Source organism: Schistocerca americana, chromosome 6, assembly GCF_021461395.2.
Source record: "Schistocerca americana isolate TAMUIC-IGC-003095 chromosome 6, iqSchAmer2.1, whole genome shotgun sequence".
Classification (NCBI taxonomy): Eukaryota; Metazoa; Arthropoda; class Insecta; order Orthoptera; family Acrididae; genus Schistocerca; species Schistocerca americana.
In genome coordinates, this window is record NC_060124.1 from 397,133,849 (window position 1) to 397,153,979 (window position 20,131).

Consider the following 20,131-nt stretch of genomic DNA (forward strand, 5'->3'; position numbering starts at 1 on the left):
GACCCACTCAAACTAAACACACCTGGTATATACAGCATTGCCTGCGAATGTGGTGTGCAGTACATTGGTCAAACACAGCGCTGCATCTCTAAAAGGTGTGAGGAACACATCAGGCATGTTCGACTTGGACAGGAGGAGGAGGAGGATATTAGTGTTTAACGTCCCGTCGACAACGAGGTCATTAGAGACGGAGCGCAAGCTCCGGAGAGGGAAGGATGGGGAAGGAAATCGGCCGTGCCCTTTCAAAGGAACCATCCCGGCATTTGCCTGAAGCGATTTAGGGAAATCACGGAAAGCCTAAATCAGGATGGCCGGAGACGGGATTGAACCGTCGTCCTCCCGAATGCGAGTCCAGTCTGCTAACCACTGCGCCACCTCGCTTGGTGACTTGGACAGATAGAGAAATCTGCTATAGCTGAACATAGCATCAAAGAAAACCACACCTTTGATTTCGAAAACACCAGGGTGCTGTGCCGAGCCGGGAGCTATTGGGATAGCGTCATTAAAGAATCAATAGAAATACGGGTCCACGAGAATCTTGTGTACAGGGACGAAGGCTATCAACTGAGTGCAGCCTGGAATCCAGCATTAGCCGCAGTATGCCAGGAACGCAACAAGAACCGTCCAGCTCACGAGACGCGATCAGAATGCTCTGACGGAGACACGAACGGTGCACCCGTTTCCCCCTCCACCCCACCTGCAGGCTCCGCTGGACCCAGCCTCCCGCAGCCACGTGGTGGGGGGCACACCGCAGGTATAAAGGGACCGGCATCCGCAAAGTCTCGGCACTTTGCCAGAAGATGATGAGTATGTCACTCGTCGAAACGTCGCAGTTTGAAGACATCGCCACCCGGCTGGAAGCCCGAGAACTCTTCGCCAGCTGTATACGCCGGGAAAGCATACATTCACATTTACAAAACTTGTTTTACATATGCATGTAGTATGAAATTGTTTTAGTGATTGTGCTTCATGTATCAGATAGGCTCAAGATAAAAAGCATTTATGCTAAGCAACATTATTGCTGATGTTCATTTACTCTTCAGTTTTTCGTAATTTTTTCCTGTATTGATTGTCATTTGACCACTTCATGCTTTTGAACACTGTGTTATTAAATGTTGGATTAAAACAGATTTACTCTGAACACCAATATTTTTGGAAAATCTTGTTGTTTGGGGTAAATCTACTTTATTGAAACATTTTTTCGAAAAATGTTGTGGTTTGGAGTAAATCTACTTTATTGCAACATTTAATAACAAAGCATGCAAAAGCATAAAACAGTCTGAGAATAACAAGTGACAATCATTACGTGGTATAGTTGCAAAAGCCCAAGAATAAAAAAAGCATCAGTAATAATGTCACTTAGCATGAAGATTTCATGTCTCGAGCATATTTGATACACAATGCACAATTGCTACACTGTAATACCCAAAACAAACTGAATGGTTCTGGAAATTTTGTTAGTAATCAACCTACTAATTATATGTACTCAACATTAATGCATTTTGTCAAATTATTTTTTGGTGAAATGAATGTAAGCTAACAAAAGTAAAGCTTAAGTCTTTAAATAAATAAATTTATTTGTGGAAATGTTAAAAATTACAAACGTGAATTCAGTTCATGATTGTACAATGTAATGATATACATGATGCATTCACAATTCTATAGTTCACATTTATTGTGGCATGTTATTTCAGCTTTCTTAAGCACAAAGTTTTCTTTATGCAAAGGTGCAGTAAAAAACTATTCCTTTACTTTTAGGTACACATCTGCATCTTAACCCTCTAGCGGGCATGCCTACGTATGTAGTGCGCCAACCACAAATAAAATTGTCTTGCAATGTTCCATTGTTAGCCCACAATTGTGAGTCCATACCCATTTCTTCATTATCACTTCAGTTAATACTGTGATAAATTGTGTTGTCATATAACAAGTGAGCAGCAGTAATATAAAAAACAGCAAGTTAAAAAAAAAAAAATGTTCCGTGCAAGAAAATAACCCAGATTGCAAGCAATGACCCACTCAAAACATTCAACAGCACAGTTGCATTACATCCCAGCCAACTGCACAATCCCACTATGAGGCATTTATCTACAAGATAATTAGTAACCAAACAAGTAGTTGGCTGGGATCTAATGCAACTGTGCTGTAGAATGCTTTGAGTGGGTAATTATTGTGAGGTAACACCTGTCCGTGGTAATAGAGTGATACAATGAGAGTTTATTACATCATTGTTTAACCAAACAGTGCTTCAGCTTGTATTATGTAAGTTTATTTTATCACTGTTTAATTAAACTAATAGTAAACAGTGACTTTATTAACATGTGTTTACCTTGGTAACATAAAGACAGCTATTCTTTCCATGTGTGCAAAACATGCTGCATGTCCACCCATATTATTAAAAATGGCAGACCCGCTCAAGGGTTAATGACAAGTAGATGAATATTTTTCTCATTAACTTTACAATGTTATCAGAACAGAAAAAAATCTACTTTTGCTGCTGCGATGTTTCTACTGTGTTAAAATAATGAGATCACTGTGATGGAGAATGTAATAATGACAGTTCACAAAATCACTGAGAGAATGACAATAACGAAGTTACCGTTCAGAAAACTCAAGAATAATTCACATAGTTTTGAGACTTCTGGGAAGCCCCGTATCTCAGAACGTATGCAAAAATCACAGTACTTAGCAGTACTTAACAGAGGATAATTTATGCTGTACAGAATAACCTACAGAACAACTGGGAGATCCAGCTTTGGTAATTATCATCTGGAGTGAAGTCCAACAGTGAGTGTGTGATGGTGGAAAACATGATATATGGAGTAATGTTGTTGCTTAACATGAATCTACAAAAGATCAAATACAAATAACACTGAATAATTAATAATTGCACTACAGGTTTGTACAACTAAGTTGATATTATTACGACATCTTGTTGCAATACTCAATGTCATAACACTCAATACTCAATGTGGTAACACTAGAATCTGTAGAAGAAATTAATTCACTTATACTCCTCCTGTTTAACATCTATCATATTACTGCACCACCTCCTTGCAAATAACATACTTTTTCTTCCGCCATTTAGTTGTTGAATCCTTGACATTACAATTTAACACACATGTGCTTCTTTGTTACAGTAAATAGAATTTGCAATACACATATTACTCTGTATGATTCAAATCGTTTTATACTGGACACCAAAGAGGGAAATGATAAGTTTCAAAAACTTGGATGTACTTCAGCACTATAAGGAGATACAGTAATGTTGAATTAGCATTCCTAATTTTTTTGCCATTACTGATGGCTTATCAATATGACAGCCATAGTTAATATATTTGTGCCTCTCAGCAGGTTGAAGAAATGGATATGAAGATGGAAAGAAAGACACAACATATGTTAAATGTGTGAGTAATTAAAGAAGCTTTTCAAAATTTGTAAATAATATTGGTGAAATAATTGTATATCATAATGGCTGCTGCTTGACTTTCAACAATAGAAAGCTCTTATTTTATGTGTTCTTATCCCCAGAGAAGTGAGGAGAACAGATGTAGACCTACGTAAGAAATATGGAATGTTTCTCCAACTACTGTGTAGGCCATTCCCCTGTTTGCAATTTAGCAATTTCTTCAGATACATCTAATCATGAAATGTACCTGGTTGTCACATATATAAGATAATAAACATGGTCTTTAAAAAATTGATCACTACTGATAGATAGTGATTAAGCATCAGACTATAAACCAGTCATCTGGTCTCAATCACCACACACTTTGACATCTCCTTACTCAATCATACCATTTTCATTGGTTAGAAACGGCGGTTTCGCCTGCGCACAGCAGTTCGCCGTCTCCATGTGAGAGCAACACCAATCACAATCAGGATGATCAGCAGCACACACAATCCTAGTATGACACCAAGTGCCACACCTGAGCCACCCATAGTAAGGCTGACATTCACATCTCCGTCTGAGGCTGCTGTCATGCGACTGAATGGTTCCCTGCACAGTGCAGGCTTCGACTGATTGAAGAAATGTACTAATCGCCTTCCTCGCAATGCTGCAGGTGTGCTACATCTGCAATAAAAATAAGATGTAACTGCAGTTGGTGTAAAACTGTCAACAATAAGTCATGTGGGCCTAAGAACATCTTACTGTGCCTTTTCTGAGAGTATGAATAATTTATTGTATTCTAGTAAACCGTTGTTTTCTAGTGTTAGACAATATGCCTCCTTTACAGTTATTTATTCAGCTGGAATTTTAATTATGGTAAAAACTTTTGGATACAGCAATTATTTCACAAGGGAACACTACCAACAGCTATAAGCCAATTAAAATTACTTGACTGCTGACTTCTGTCAATTGGTCACATCCACTGCCAACAACTAGTTGTTGTAGAAACAGTGATGTTTGCTGATGACACTAGCATTTTTATAATTTGAAGAGGTTTATAAAAACTGCCAAGATGGTTGATATCTCTCGGCATGTCTTACCACATACAAAGTACAAGAACAAACTGCATTCTTCCCACACACTCCATACACCATAAGCATGTCGGCTTTTTCTCTTGGTACACTCATGACCTACTACTTGGATGTCACACTATTAACTGACCAGTCAGTCACAATTTACTCAAGGAACACACAAGTGCACTGTAAACAAACATACGTAGCACCTATGCAAGCTGAATGTCAAAAACAAGTGTCGGTGTGGAAAATTTTCAAAATATGACATCTTGTAAATGACTTGCACTGGAATCCTGTAACATACACCACTGACATTCTAATTTACCCTACTTCTAGTATGCTAATGTCAATAGGTATTGTTACATTTCAAAAAGTGTTATGTTTGCACAAAAAATATGCTTTCTAACTATTATTCCAATCTGTTTGTTGTCCAACAATGTGACCCCTTGATGACCAGTCCATTGTGTGAAAACTGCACTTCAATAGCACTTTTCTATTTCTACAATATTTGCAGTCCAAGCTTTAGGTGATTCACCCTGTATAGGTCAAGAACAGGAGTGAGGAAAGTGCCAAACCTTGCTGTACACTGTATTTAATATTTCGTCATTCTGAACTGAGTCTTATTCCTTTTGCATCACTTGCCAATGTGGCAAGCTCTTTTCTGTTGCTAATATATTATTCCATTCACACAAGGGGACTGCCTTTATGAGTTTAGTTTATCCCAGTAAAATTTCATGGTCATACAATCGAAGGCCTTGGAAAGCTCACAGAAGTTATCAACAAGGTAATTTTTCTTGTTTAGTTCTATCAAAGCTGAGCTTGCTAGACTGTATATTGCTTTTGTGCTAAAAACGACTTTTACAGATTCAGACTGAGCTGTTGTTAATAATACAATCCCAATAATCTTCCGTAAGCTATCTTGTCCAGAATTTTTGAGAACACAGGAAGGAAGGAGATAGTTCTCTCAATAGAGGTCAGTTGATTATTGCCATTTATATAAATGGGTGCTGGTACTGCATACTTTTCTTTCACAGAAATGTACCTTGACTACGTAACTGGTTATGAAGGTAATGTAACTGAAGAGGGTAGGGTGGACGAGCAGATCAGCACAAGATTTTAGCACTTTATTTGCAATACTATCACAGTTGGAAGAGTGACACAATGATTTTTGTGACCTCTCTACAGACAATTTGGCAATACTAAAGTCTGCTGGTGGAGTGTGCAATGTCTCTCTAAGTTTAATGGATCTACTCTCATTGGATCTGAGATCTGTTCAAAGAGTGATGGAGATATACAGTTTGAGTATTACTAAAAGCAACAGAAAAATTCACAAATGGATCTAGCAACAGACTAGAATGGATTTTATAATTATGGCTAACAAAATGAAATTGTGTTTGGTGGGAATGGACGATTGTCAAATGATGGAAGTTATTTTCTAGAGTATTTGAGATAAGAGAAAACCATGGAGATGACATAATATAATGGGGTAGATAATATCAGAAAACATGTAAGAGCACAATGGGCACAAGTAAAAGTTCAAGAGAGGCCTTTATGCCACTGTGGATGATGATACACAGAGTATAAAAAGCAGTACCAGAAAGAAACAAACTTTGATAGGTGGTAGAGGATACCTGGTGTAGCAGCTGATTCATTTTGCTTATAATTCCAGATTTTATTGTAACAATATATCAGACCAGATACCAATAGTAACTAACCTTGTCAAACTACTGGGCTTATTTTGTTTCTTATTTATGTAAATGATATTGAGATTCCAATCAATGCCACTCATTTAACTCTGTTTGCTAATACAAATGTTTTTGTAACTGGTGTAAACCATGCACTGCCAACATCTGCAACCAGAGTTTTGGAATGTATGCAAAATTGGTTTTAAATGGACAAGTTAAATTTTACATTCCAAAAACTAATTATATTCATTGTAGAAAAACCTGAACCTCAGAATTCAAAACAACCCCGATGAGAAGGTAGCTGTCACCAAATTTTTAGGTTTGCATATTGGAAAAAAATTAGACAGTATGCAAAATAATCTACTTTCATTGCATCCATTCTGCTATTACCTCACTTTCTGAGATCATAATAAGGGAAACTAAAAATGATGTTCAAACAATGGAAAATCCAGGACATAATGTTAAAAACCATCTTCACTATACAAAAGCAAGCTCTTGGAATAAATATCAACAGTTCAAGGCTATCAGCCTTCAAACAGTTGTTTTAACATTTAAATATTCTACCTTTGCTATGCTTCTACATACAAGAAAGTGTAATCAATATAAACAGGTATACCGCCGTTTCAAAACTAACTTGATCTTCATTCTTATGATACAAGAACATGCAGTGATATCCATATAAAAAGGATAAGCAAGGTTCTATCACAAAAACAAGCCAACATTCATGATATTAGATTGTATAACAAACTTCTGACACAGATTTTTAAAAAAAGTTGTTGCCACTTAAAAAAGCAGCAATTTAATTTTTAATGACCAACTGTCATTACAGTCTAAATGAATGCTGGCAATAAACTTGCAGCAAATAACTATTGGTGCAAGTAACTATTTTTGTTTATTATATGTTAACAGTATTTTTAATCAAGTGTTTGGTATAATGTGAATGAGTATTTTTGACAAAAGCGTTAGAACTCAAATTTTATCTGTATGTAAATAGCAACTATATATTCCATACAAAATATCTTTTTCATACATTTTGTAATTGAGATTTTATTTGTGTGATACTGTCCACATAAAATACATTTTCATACATTTTTGTACCCAGAGGCATGTATGCAGTATAGGTAGGGCTCAGGTACTATGCACCTTTGTCTTGCATTTTTTTACACTATGTATTTTCTAATAAAATCCTTGCAATGTATATTGTCTCTGGATGAATAAACTACTACGACTACTGCTATTGCTATAGTAATTCAGCCTTGTGAAAGTATGAGTTTGGAGCTAGAAATACTATCAAACATCATTGATTATGGCTGTTAGTCCTGCTTATTACCTGAGCTCGTACAGAAGGTCAGCATGAGTTGTTGGGTATAGAAGTGTAACGACAGTGTCCACCATCCACTGCAGGGAGCATTGGCAGTCCCAGGGATTGTGCTGCAGATCAATCCATTCTAGATTTTCCCACTGAACTGTAGTCTGATCTAGGGTCTCCAGGGCATTGCCACTCAAATCCAGCTGTGAAGAACATTAATGAAAATATTATGGTATCAATACCTATTGCATTGAAACTATAAAACACAAATTTGTAGACATACAGACAACTTACGCCTTATGAAATAATGTGAGCTCATAGCAAAATGAGCCAAAAGTCACAAAGGGGTTTGTAACTGTGAATAACTTTTTGATTATTCTTTTCTCTTATCTTTTGTTTCAATTTCTGACAGGTGAAGTGTAAACAATCACCAATCCTTGGTCTTTAAGTCTGTTATGTATTGGTGAAAGTAATGATAAATAAAAAGTTATTCACAGTTATGAACCCTTCATGACTTTTGGGCCACCCTGTAAAAGTGATGACTGCCAAGTTGACATTTGCTTATTGATGACTCTCCTCTTACACAATACATCATCATCTTCTGATGCAAACAATTCTTTTTTTAAGCACCTTGATCAGTCATGTTAAGTTTGAATGGTTCAGTTTATCATAATTTTCTGTCCACAACAATAAATGTCTTTCAGTTAGGATGACACCTGTATTGAAACTTTTATCTGCACATTCATTGACTTTTTGGGCAATTCAGCTTGATGAAACATATATTAAACATGATTGCAATCTCATTTAACAAGTAATGCTTCATCTTCAACAATCAATAGTGAACAGTGTACACGCCAGAGGTGACTAAGTATTATTTTTTAAAGTAGCACACCCGGAGTTGATGTGGTATGCAGGTGTTTGCTACAAAACATCACCAGTTTAAAACCATGTGTCTCACATGCAATGCTCATTCAGTACCATATATGCCTAAAATTTTAATTTGTGATCATAGCCTCCTCATCTCAAAATACACAGCTTAGAGTTCTCTGCAATGTGTAATTTTTATCCTAAAGCTTTTGGAACACTCTTTGTAGACTACCTACAATGCACTTTTGCAATCAGCTCATAGATGTGATTATAATGCTGTCACTTGTCTCCCTTGAAAGTTCTGTTGAATGCTCCTTCCAACTCTCTGCTACTCGTTTTAAGGCCTGCTGCACGGTGACAAACTGTGATGGGCAGTGGTAAACCAGGTGAGTGGCTGTCTCTCTCATAGACCAGCTTCCATCATGACATTCCTAAAGATACTAGCTGATGTTCTGGCTGCAACTTATCTGTTAATTTATTCTGTGACTACTGTGTCATCAAAAAGATAGCTCACCTAATGTGGTGGCCCATGTGTGAATCAGTACACTGCTGGTATTCTGAACTGGCATGATCAACTTGCATGGTTTTGTAGCATCTCACAGTGACACTGAAATATAGCTGACACCTCATGTTTAGCATGATGTTGTAATTTGAAGGGTCATCTCAGGATATTCGTCTTCAGTATGTGTTTTGCTGCTGTGGCATACAGCTTGGTGCTTGTAATCATTGCATTTACTGCCTTCTATCAGTGATGCTTTGCAAATATGATGGTTCTCTATCACAGCTTTAGAAGTATTAATGTTCATTTTTATTAGTGCACAATAATTTGTTTTGAAAATCCATAACATATTTTTATGAACATGGCATTATGTTATATATACTGAGAACCTACCGTACACAGAGGCAATCCCTGAAAAGAGTCTGGCTGCAAGCTGCTCAGCATGTTGTTGTGAGAGAGTCGCAGTTGCAGAGTGCCAGTTCTACAGTTGTCACCACCAGTAGAACTCTCTGCAACATCACCTGTTTCTGCCTTCAGTAACCCATCAAATGCTCCTGCAGGCACCTCTTTTAGCAGAAGATCAAATACATTTTCATTAGATTTGCAATAATAGTCTGTCCTTCTGATAGAACTGTTTATTTACAGTCATTTCAAGAAAATAATTAAAATTTATTGTGCTAAGCTACTGTTACCTTTATGGAATTACACCAAAGTGCATGGTTATCAAATAAAATTTTAGATATTCAATATAATTATTGGAACCAATAACTATTGCTTTTTGTTACTGTTTATTTACATACCATAATAGAAGACAAAACTAGACAAACTGAGAAATAAAGCACTAAGAGAGATGGCTGGGATTAAAAGAGCACTACTACAGTGAGTCAGAATATATCAGGTTAATGGTGGAACCAAGAAGGACAGTTTGACTAAATCCAGAGAGAAAAAGTGAAGAGACTTGGGAAGAGTAAGAACACACCTGAAAGATGATATAAAGATGGACATTGCAGGAGAGGAGGAACACTAGATGACATCATGAACAGTAATATATACTTGCAGAGGAAAAGATAAAGGAGGCTTGTACACTGCACTGAGGGAACTGCAGCTGTTAAATGACAATGATGATGAACTAGTTTTAAGTACACAAGAACTCATCTTCAGATATTCAGTTGTTAAATGATAATGATATTGATGATGATAGTATTAATTTCAAGTACACAAGCACTCATCTTCATATAGTCAGATCATATGTCTTTCCAAATAGCTAAGTCTGACTTATTCTTTTAAAATTCTTAGGAAGTGCATCTTATTAACAAACAAAGTCACTTTCCACTTCACCAGTAACAAAATACATTGTAAGATCATTCACAGCATCCAATCCCAAACAAAATGCTTACAAAATCATGTGTGATACATGTCACTCCTAAACTAGTCAGACCATTAAAAGCTTTGTGGTTATGTATGAACAATACATGGATATTCCTGGAAATAAAAATTTAAACAAATCAAAGTTTTTTAAATGATATTATTGTATATTGTGATGCACTAAAATACAGTGAATTAACACTCCAGATTCTCTATGTTGCTCTAAAGGATATGAAAATGGATCTCTATGAATAATTAGAAATTTGCACAGAAAATGAAACGTCATCTTCTACTATATTTGATAGCCAAACAGAAATTGCTTTCAGTTCCTTCTTGAAGGATTTTCACTGATCACTGACACAGTATAATTAATAGCTGTGATAGTTACTGATTAACTTACATGCTATGTATACTCTAAGTACTTGTACATATAGGAAACAAATTCGAGACCATAATTCCTTATCTGTGTAAATCATACAAATTTATTTCTTGGACTTTGTGTATGTAGTTTCTTTGTTATATGAGGATGAATTAACCTTCAGGTATTGTCATTTTGTACTTCTCCTACCTCTAACCTCCTACTCTTACCATCTTGCGCAACATATCCACACATAACCCTCACTTAGTTTTTATAACACACAAATTACTCCTTACTTCTCTTGTGCAATGTTGGTTTAATTGCTACCTTAATATGTAGTCATGCTATCAACTGCAGTAATGATACCCGAGAGCAAGTTTTTATTAAAATACTGGCAGACCCTCTTTTAAACAAACCTTTTTTCCATTAGCAAAGAATCCTGCATCCAGAAACCATTTATTTTCTGCTAACATGTAACACAATAGTCTTGTTATTAACAGGAACAGATTTTTATGATGAACATCTGTTTCTGTTGCTTTCAAACATAGCATTTTTGCAAAGAAATTCACAAATACGAATTATATCTTTTGATACCTTCTTTCCTTGAGCTCTTTTTATATGTAAACACTATATCAAGCTTATGCTGATGTATTCATGTGATGCAGTACATCATTTAGAAGCTAGTGTCTGTATGCTTCTCGCAGAACTGCTGGCAAATATTTACCTGCAGGAGATCAAATTGTTAGTACTGCTAACAGATATGTACAACAGTACATATGAGTACAAGGAGCTATTCTAGCTTTTGAAACAATTACTTTCTTCCTCAGGTAAGAAACATAGACAAGTTGGGAAAAATTAGAAAGGAAGATTAGACTTCATAATGAGAAGAACCCATGAGTTGTTGACAACAGATAACTATGTGTATAGGTGAAATGAAATTACAAAGCCAGAATGAAATTACAATTATCTATAACAAGTCAAGTTACTTTAGGTGCAAAAATAATGTGCATCATTATGTATACCATATGTGCATGACATTCCACTTAAAATACATCCAGCAAAGTTGGTGCTTTTGCAGATGACGTGAGTGTTATAAAAATCTGGCTAGAACTACTTCAACAAAATAAAATGTTAATGGTATTTTTCAAAAAAATTAATAAGTGTAAAAAAAGTGTAAAAAAATGTAAAAAAAGTCCTTTCCAGATGTCTTGAAAATAAAATATATCAGGCATCACACCAGATGTGAGGTCTGACAAGACATTTAGCATGATGTCCAAGAATTTCTCTTTCAACTAATATGTGGTGAAACAGTCTGGCAGATTTTGAATCTTTGCCTTTTGTGGGTAAGTTCTCTACCAACTGACATATTCAAGCGCAACTAGCAACTTGACCAACAACCCTATTTTTGCCAGAATATTTCCTCAGCTTCAAAACTTCACAGTAGTTCTCCTGCATTCCTTGTGAGACTAGCACTCCTGTAAGAAATGATTTTGCAGAGAAATGGCTTAATCACAGCATAGGCAATTGTTTCCAGAATTAATTTTCACTCTTTAGTGAGTTTTAAAGCAGCCTAACTCTGCTGCAGAGTGAAAATTCCTCCTGGAAACAATCCCCTAAGCAGTGGCTAGGCCATTTCTCCACAATGTCCTTCCTTCCAGGAGAGCTAGCTCCACAATATATGCAAGAGAACTCCTGTGAAGTTGAAGGAGGGAGGAGGTACCGGAAGAAGTAGAGCTGTAGGGGTGGATTGTGAATCATGCTAGAATAGCTCAGATGGTAGAGCAATTGCCTGTGCAAGGTACATGCCCCAGATTTTAGCTTTGGTTCAGCACACCATTTTAATCTGCTAGGAAGTTTCAAATCAACACATATGCCATTGCAGAGTGAAAATTCATTCTATAATATGTGGCTCTCCTTTAATTTTGGAAACACACAGTATATTCAGTTCCACTGAACAAATTAACAGCTCACAAAAGTTTTGCACCTGCATCATGAGTTTGAGAAGTGTGGTTAGCATGGGAAGTTTCCTGCCAGTTGGTGAATACTACAGTGTTGTTACTAAAAAATCCAAGCACCAATGTGAGACACAAAACATTTAAGACATGCCACGTTGTGTTTTTTCATGGTCAACAATACCAGATGATGACCAAAATTTAAAAATTGTGGTTCTTAGGCAGCCCAATGACAATACAACAGAACTGCCCTACTGTCTATTTGGAGGCAACCCAAGTAAACAAATCATCATCATCATCACTATCAGTTTGAGCAGATTAGTGCTAGTCATAATTTATAGTTAGCATACTTCATAGAAGTGACTATTTCTACCTGTCAATGTAAAAACTAACTCATTCCGTAACTCTGAAGGCTCTCCTTCATGATAGTATTTATGGACAATGATGTGTGAATATCTGGTATCAGCCTGCATGCATCTCAAGGCATGATAGAAGACAGTGTTGCTTTTTCCAAGATTGACCTCACTGATGCATACCTCCAGCTTGCCTTAGATGAGGCATCTAAGAACACTGTCATCCTTAACACGCCATTTGGGTTGTGTAAGTACAGGCAACTCCACTTTGGCATTTCTTCAACCCCTGCAATATTCTGGTAACTTCTGCAACAACTGATAAGAATACTCTGGCATATGTCAATTACTTGGATGACCTTACTGTCACAGGACCCTCTTGCTAGGAACATTTGGAAAACCCCCCATACCTCGTTCACAACACTGCAACATGCAGGCCTTAGGTGTTGTTTGGAGAAGTGCAGATTTTTTCAGCCAGGAATGGAGTACTTGGGGCATTAGCTCTCTAAAGAGGTAATCCAGATCCAGCCTACCCATCAGGATGCTGCCACGATCACTTCTTTACTTCGTCCTAAAAACTTACGTGAATTACATGCATTTTAGAGGAGGCTCAACTATTACGCTAAATTCTTACCCCAGGTAGCCCACATTGCACAACCTTTCAATTACTTGCATAAATGGAGATCCCTTATGCCTGGACCCTCGCCTGCAACAAGGCTTTTGTCACATTTAAAACAATGCTGACATCATTGCACACTGCCTCAGGCCCCATTTTCCTGATCGTCTGTTGGTTGTGGCAGTCAATGCATCCACCTACAGTTACGGAGCAGTCTTGGCACACGAATATAGGGATGGTTCTGAACAGCCTATAGCATATGCATCCAAAACTGTAACACTGGCACAGCACAACTACTCCCAGGTAGAAAAGGAAGCCTTAGCAATAATGTTCACAATCAGTAAATTTCATATCTGTCTTTTTGGGACACAGTTCTCTCTAAATATAGATCACAAGCCATTTGTGGCTTTATTCAGGCTGCTATCAGTCTCTCAGAACAAACAGCGCAATGCCTCCAGCGCTGAGCACTGTTCATCAGTGCCTACAATTACGGTACACTCTCCTTTACAAGCCAACAGCCTAGAATGCTAATGCTGACTCACTGTCCCATCTACTGGACAATGTGGACGCTGATTTTGACCAATAGGAGGTTGAACATCAACATACATTGGAGGGTTTTCTCCTTATGGCCATGTGTGCAATGCACTGGGCCCCATCCTGCAACAGGTCCTTCACTATGTAATCCATAGATGGCCCCATTATCTCTCTTGTTGGTTGACGACAGAGCTCCACATTTGGAAACAGCATTCTCACCTCTCAGTTCTGGATGGTGTCATCCTTTTGGATCTGAGATGGATGCACATCAATTGGTTACTCCAGCAGAATTGCGTTGTCAGCTATTGAGCTTGCTTCACTGGGGTCATTGGGGCATGTCCCACATGAAGACACTGGTATGCCACTATGTGTACTGGCCCAGGACCAATGGTGACATCAAAAAGATGGTCTATGATTGCGCAGCATGCACATGGCACCAGGCAGCAGCCCTGCAATCCTTTGCACCTGGCCTACTCCTCACCTCCCCTTGGACAGCATCCATCTCAATTTTGCAGGCCAATTCTTAGGTTCTATGTAGTTGCTCATTGTGGATGCTTATTCAAGGTACTCCTATGTTGTCCAAATCCACAATGACTCAGGCCTACCTTTCTGCCTTAGCACAAGTTTTGGCCATCAAAGGGTTGCCTCACACTTTAGTCTCTGACACTGGCCCTCAATTCATGGCCTCTGTCCTTGAGAACTTCTGTGCTGCCAATGGCATGAAATGTATCTTAGGCCTCTGTTCCATGCTTCCTCCAATGGTGAAGCTGATCTTCTGGTCTTGACTTCTAAGCAGCAGACAAAGAAGGCTATTGAATCCTCTGCCATTATGGCAACCTTACTTTGGGTTTGAGCACTTATCACACCATACCGATTAACAATCATAGTCCTGTGGGGCTCCTGCATGGTTGCCAACCTTAGAACTTATTGCATCTGCTGACACCATCACTGTCAGAACCTCGCTTGTCCCTCCAGGCATTACACTCCTGGCCCAGTGATGTGGGCACGCTCCGAGGCCCAGACTCCAGCAACAGTAATATACGCTCACGAGTGATGAGTTACTACAGTCCAAACATAGAAGGGGCTTGAGCTCCATTACCGCTTCAACCTTGAACACAAGCACCCCCTCCGCAGGGCCCTTTTCTACTGTCTTCTGGTGCCAATGTGACACAACAGCCAGAACCTTGAGCTGCTACTGTGGGTGTCCTGTTGTCACTCTGGCCCTCCTCTCTAACTCCCTATGGATCAGTGGTTCCCCCTGGCATGCCATCTCCATCGATATCCCAATGAACACTGCCAACTGCACTCTCTCCCCACGGCCTACAGTCAATGAGATGGCACTTTCTCTCATACCTTCATTTCACCTTCCACAGCAATATTCACAGCATTTCCAGCTGTATGCAATGGTTTCTGGATGCCACTGTCTCACCACGTGAATACACCAGCCAACAGTGTCCTTTGTTGCCCACATAAGTACTGCCATAACTTGACCACACAGTTAGTCATGTACTTCATCTGATGGTGTCCACTGTGATACCGACTATTCATTGATAACTTTGCTTTGGTAGTGCTTTTCCTCTTTGGTCTTGATTTGGACTGTGGCTCTTACTTGACCTGTTGACAGCATCATGTCAAAGGGTCATTGCACTTTGTTGTTACATAGGTTGCTATTGACTTATTCCTGTTGTGTCGGGTCTGCCATTTGCTCCAGCATGGGTTTGAGTCCCATCTGCAGGCAGCCTTCCCACCTTGTATCACCATTTCTCTGGTTCTCTGACATGTACACCAGTATCTGGACACTTGTGGATATAGCAGAATGAATGAATGAATAAAATGAGTTTCCATATGAACTATATGGAACCCATTATGAACAATAGTACAAAATACTCAGTACTTGGTGCATAAATAATGTGAGCAAGGGAACACTTCAGAAGTAATATGGATCAATGGCACTGGGTTATCTCTGTTGATATGTCCAGTATTTGTCTGTCTCCTGACAATCATTATAGAAGAGTGTGCATGAGGCCAGGTATCACTAAATGTCCAAGGTTGCAGATTCATCAGGCAGGTGGGTCAGTCATGTTGTGGACTGGTATCATGTATGCATATTGGATGCCTGTGATTAATTTCAATCTGAGGACTGTGGTGCATTAAGATAGGATCCTCCTACATGTTGACCAGCACTGCAGTCAACATTGATGATGCATTTATTTCTGAAGACCGTAATGTATGAGCACTTCATGCTGACCTCATGAACAACTTCTTCCATGAGGCATTAAACTAAACTGAAGGCCTTTGCAGGACCGCACATGGGATTATTTTTCTGGGAGATGGGGGCCAACCTGGAAGCTAATTTTACTTACAAGTACATCATTCAAAGGATACACTTCAATTTTGATCTGCTTTGAATGTATTGTAGTGTAGAGAAAACTAAGAGACACATATTTTTTTATATGTTCCCATATGGTTGTTAAGAGGGTGAAACACCCCTTGAAAAAAATATGAGTGTAATGTTTGTGAATGAACACTGTTGAAACAATACATGTATACGGTTTTTAATGTATTTAACAACAGGGCACCCAGATTTAGTAATTTTTTTTCTAAGCTCTCAACCCCCCCCCTTCCCCCCCCCCCCCCCCCCAATTTTTTTTTTCGTTATGACATTTTATTAAAGGCATTTTTCATACCAAATTAAATCACGTAAGGTGAAGTGTATGTATAAGATGTATTTGTCAGAAATAAGCTAGAAATATCTCTATATCGCTGTACATGCGCCCGATATATGTCTGCTTCAGTGTCAGTTGTTATGTTGGATTGTTTAATAAGGCTTTCCCAGATAAATAATTCTAAATGTATATTCTTCTGTAGACATATCTTGTGTTATGTATGTGTTTTCTTTTTACATTTGATGTGCTTTTTGTTTTCAAGTGGTAACCTTTCCAGATTTAATTATGTTATATTTAAAATCATTTGTATATTATTATTGTGAAATTATTGTAAACCTTTAGAATAATGAGGAAGTGCAGATCTGCAATGGTCAAAAAATGCAGAATGCTCTGATTTTTCAAGGGCATGTTTCACCCTCTTAAAGGGGGTGCTTCTTATTTTGCTCTACACTGCAACACACTGAAAGTCAATGAAAATCAAAGTGTATCCTTGAGGTACGTTTATTTGCCATTATGATTTTTATATTATAATTAAATAATAATAATAATTAAATAATTTTTTATCATTGAGCTCTTTACATGCAAAACACCTTTCACTTGACCTTGTCGTAGTCAGGAATAGATAATATTAAGAAAGCTGTTTGGTACTATAAATTTTCCATCATATCTGATATTATCCCTAACTTTTTTTTTGGGGGGGGGGGGGGGGGACACATTGGTGCATTGGCTCCTTGGGCACCCCTCTGTGTGCATACTGGCCCTTTGGCATCTGTGACATAAGTAAAATTGGACAAGTATGGAACCAGTTGAAACATGCAGCATGTCGATGCAGGATCCATCACCACACACTGGATGACCTCAGAATCACTGGTGAAGAACAAGTTCAGGTATAAACAGCAGTATCTCAAGAACATAGAGGACAGAATGTCATAGAGATACAAGTATGTTACAATACACATGGAAAAGCATCACAGTACTGAATAGTTTCCAGCAGGATATTGTGATTTTACAGGTGTGCAAAGATGTATACTTCAGAATAGAATGCCTTTGTTTTGATTATTGTTTTGTTTTTATTTTGTATTCATTTTTTCATTCCCTGCACCACTTGAATCTAATTGCATATATGTTTACAGATGGTCCAAAACTTTTTGTGCAATTTATAATAACATCAGTAGTGTTACAAATGAATCAGAATCAGTGAATGTGGTAGAATGCTCCAAATTTTGTGTGTACATATGGATGAAAATCTGATCTGAAGAAAACATGTAATCAGATGCCTCACATAACTAAGATCAGCAACTTTTGTAAATAAACAAATCAACACCTTCATATATTATGCATATTTCTACAAATTCATGTCTTAAGGCATACTTTTCTGGGATAAGAACACTTTGGAGAAATTTATGCTAAATAATTCATCATGATTTTGATGAGTAATAAACCCCCCAGTTATAACATTGGAAGAAAGTGTGCCTTTGGCATTACTGGAGCTGTGAGTGGCTAAGAAAAGGATTCAGTATACACATATAAAAATCTTTTATCATTTGCTCAACACCATGCCTGTCAAGAAGCAAAACAAATGTTAAGACTAGTCCTAAATCATTTCTTTTTGACCACTGTTTCTGTTCTACTGATGAATATTTAATTAAATACTGGTAGCATGTGTAGTGCAGCAGACAACTATGTTGATCAAATTGTTGCAATTGGGCTTCACTTTCTCTGAAGGTAATGACAAATACGAATATGTTCATTTCTATTGAATTTATGCTACTGTGACTTTTAATATACTGTAAATAGTCATGCAAGGAAATCATGTATATATGGTCTGTAAACTGACTCATTCTGTGTCACTTTAAGAGAAATCAAGCAAATATAACTGAACGAAGTGCTGTGTTTAATTTTCAATGCTCATATTGTGGATTTACCAACAGAGATGTTGAACATTTCTCACTGTGGGGCATACTTTTATTTACATCTTCATTTAATCAAGTGCACCTCAAAATGCTTGATGTTGATATTGTTAAAATTTGAATGTGAGTAGACAGGAAAGAAGTGGTGGTCTTCAAAAACTTTTAACAATGCATGGCTGTTTGTGAACCCTAATTTCATAATTACAGCAGTGACATCAAACATACAAGCTGTACTCTCACTTGTTTTAAAGAAGCTCCTTGAGAATTTATCAATTCTAAAAGTGTTCAGTTTCAATATGAGGAACATTATTGACATTCCAAAGAATAATTGAGAACAAGCAGTAAAAATAAATTTTCACTTATCCAATATGTCTCATCGTTCTAGTTGGTAAAGCATAAGCACACTGCAATTACTTTGTGAATGCCTTTCTTGAGAAGGCAGGAATCATCCTAACAAAATGGCTTGTGGTGTATGCTGTGATTAACTCAACTTATCATACTTCAGGCCAGTTGAAATTTCCAATGCATCACTGCACCAACCATCCTCATTCATTGAATGATGTGAGGAGGATCACCATTGAAGATTGTGTCAGGCTTGAACAGAGTGAACATTGTTACAATGTGTAAGACGGAGCAACACAGTACTAAATGTCACCCAGCAGCAAATTTTAATTTTGCAGATCCGCAAAGATATGCACCTTTGAACAGTGAAATATTTTTAGTTTTGTGTGCCTTTACTCTTGTTCTGTGTCCCCTTTGAATATAATTTCACACATGCTCACAGATAAAGTCACCAGACCAAATATTAAGTGCCACCTTAAGAGAAAAGTAATGTATACGTGCAAGTTGGTCATATGGAAATGTTTAAGTAGGATGGGTGACTGTGGATAAGTGATGTAATGGCAGAAAAGAGGTATTGTGTTTGTATATGTATATGACCCCACAATGAATGCAGTTGCCTGCTTTGTTGGTGCATCAGTGCAGACTGTCCAACATGACTACAAGGAATGGTATACCACTCACAGCTATGAAATGTGGTCAGGGATAGAAGATGAGGGATGGAGCAGTGGGAGGGGGGGAGGGGGATTGTCCTATATATACATGGCGCCAGCCCACTGCTGGTCAGTACATCAGCGCACCTGATGATGGCAACGTGGTCGATTGCTGAAATATTGTGTCCTATGCACACTCATATCAGGCTGTTCACCCAAGATTTATTTCATCGTGTATGTCATTGCTTGTCAGTTACAAACCTGACAGCAATTGCTGTTGCCTGTGAATGCAGGTCCATCTGAACAAATATCCCAGCAAACACTATGAAGGTAGCTGTACGCTTCTGACATCTCAAGTCAACTCCCTCGGAAAAGTCCATTATCCATAGGGGCACATAAAGTTGCTCATCTTCAGTGGGCCAAATAACACAGAAATTTGACAGCAGTTGACTGACAGTATGTAGTGTGATCCGCTGAGTTGCAATTTTGCCTCTTTTTCAATCAATGCAAAGTGTTCAGTATACTGTCAGTTCAATGAGGCATTTTGCCCTGTAGTCTGTGAGG

At 37.9% G+C, this 20,131-nt stretch overlaps 1 protein-coding gene across 1 annotated transcript in view; it reads right to left on the minus strand.

Moving 5' to 3' along the window:
* Positions 1-1,572: 1,572 nt before the first annotated feature.
* Positions 1,573-20,131, minus strand: part of LOC124619697 (toll-like receptor 6) — a 91,550-nt gene continuing 72,991 nt past the window's right edge. Inside the window, exons 7-9 of the mRNA XM_047146252.1 lie at positions 9,218-9,390; positions 7,480-7,661; positions 1,573-4,075 (exon numbers count right to left, since the gene is read on the minus strand). Of these exons, the coding sequence (XP_047002208.1) occupies positions 3,811-4,075; positions 7,480-7,661; positions 9,218-9,390 (620 nt within the window). The 3' untranslated portion in view covers positions 1,573-3,810. The remainder of the gene's footprint in view (positions 4,076-7,479; positions 7,662-9,217; positions 9,391-20,131) is intronic.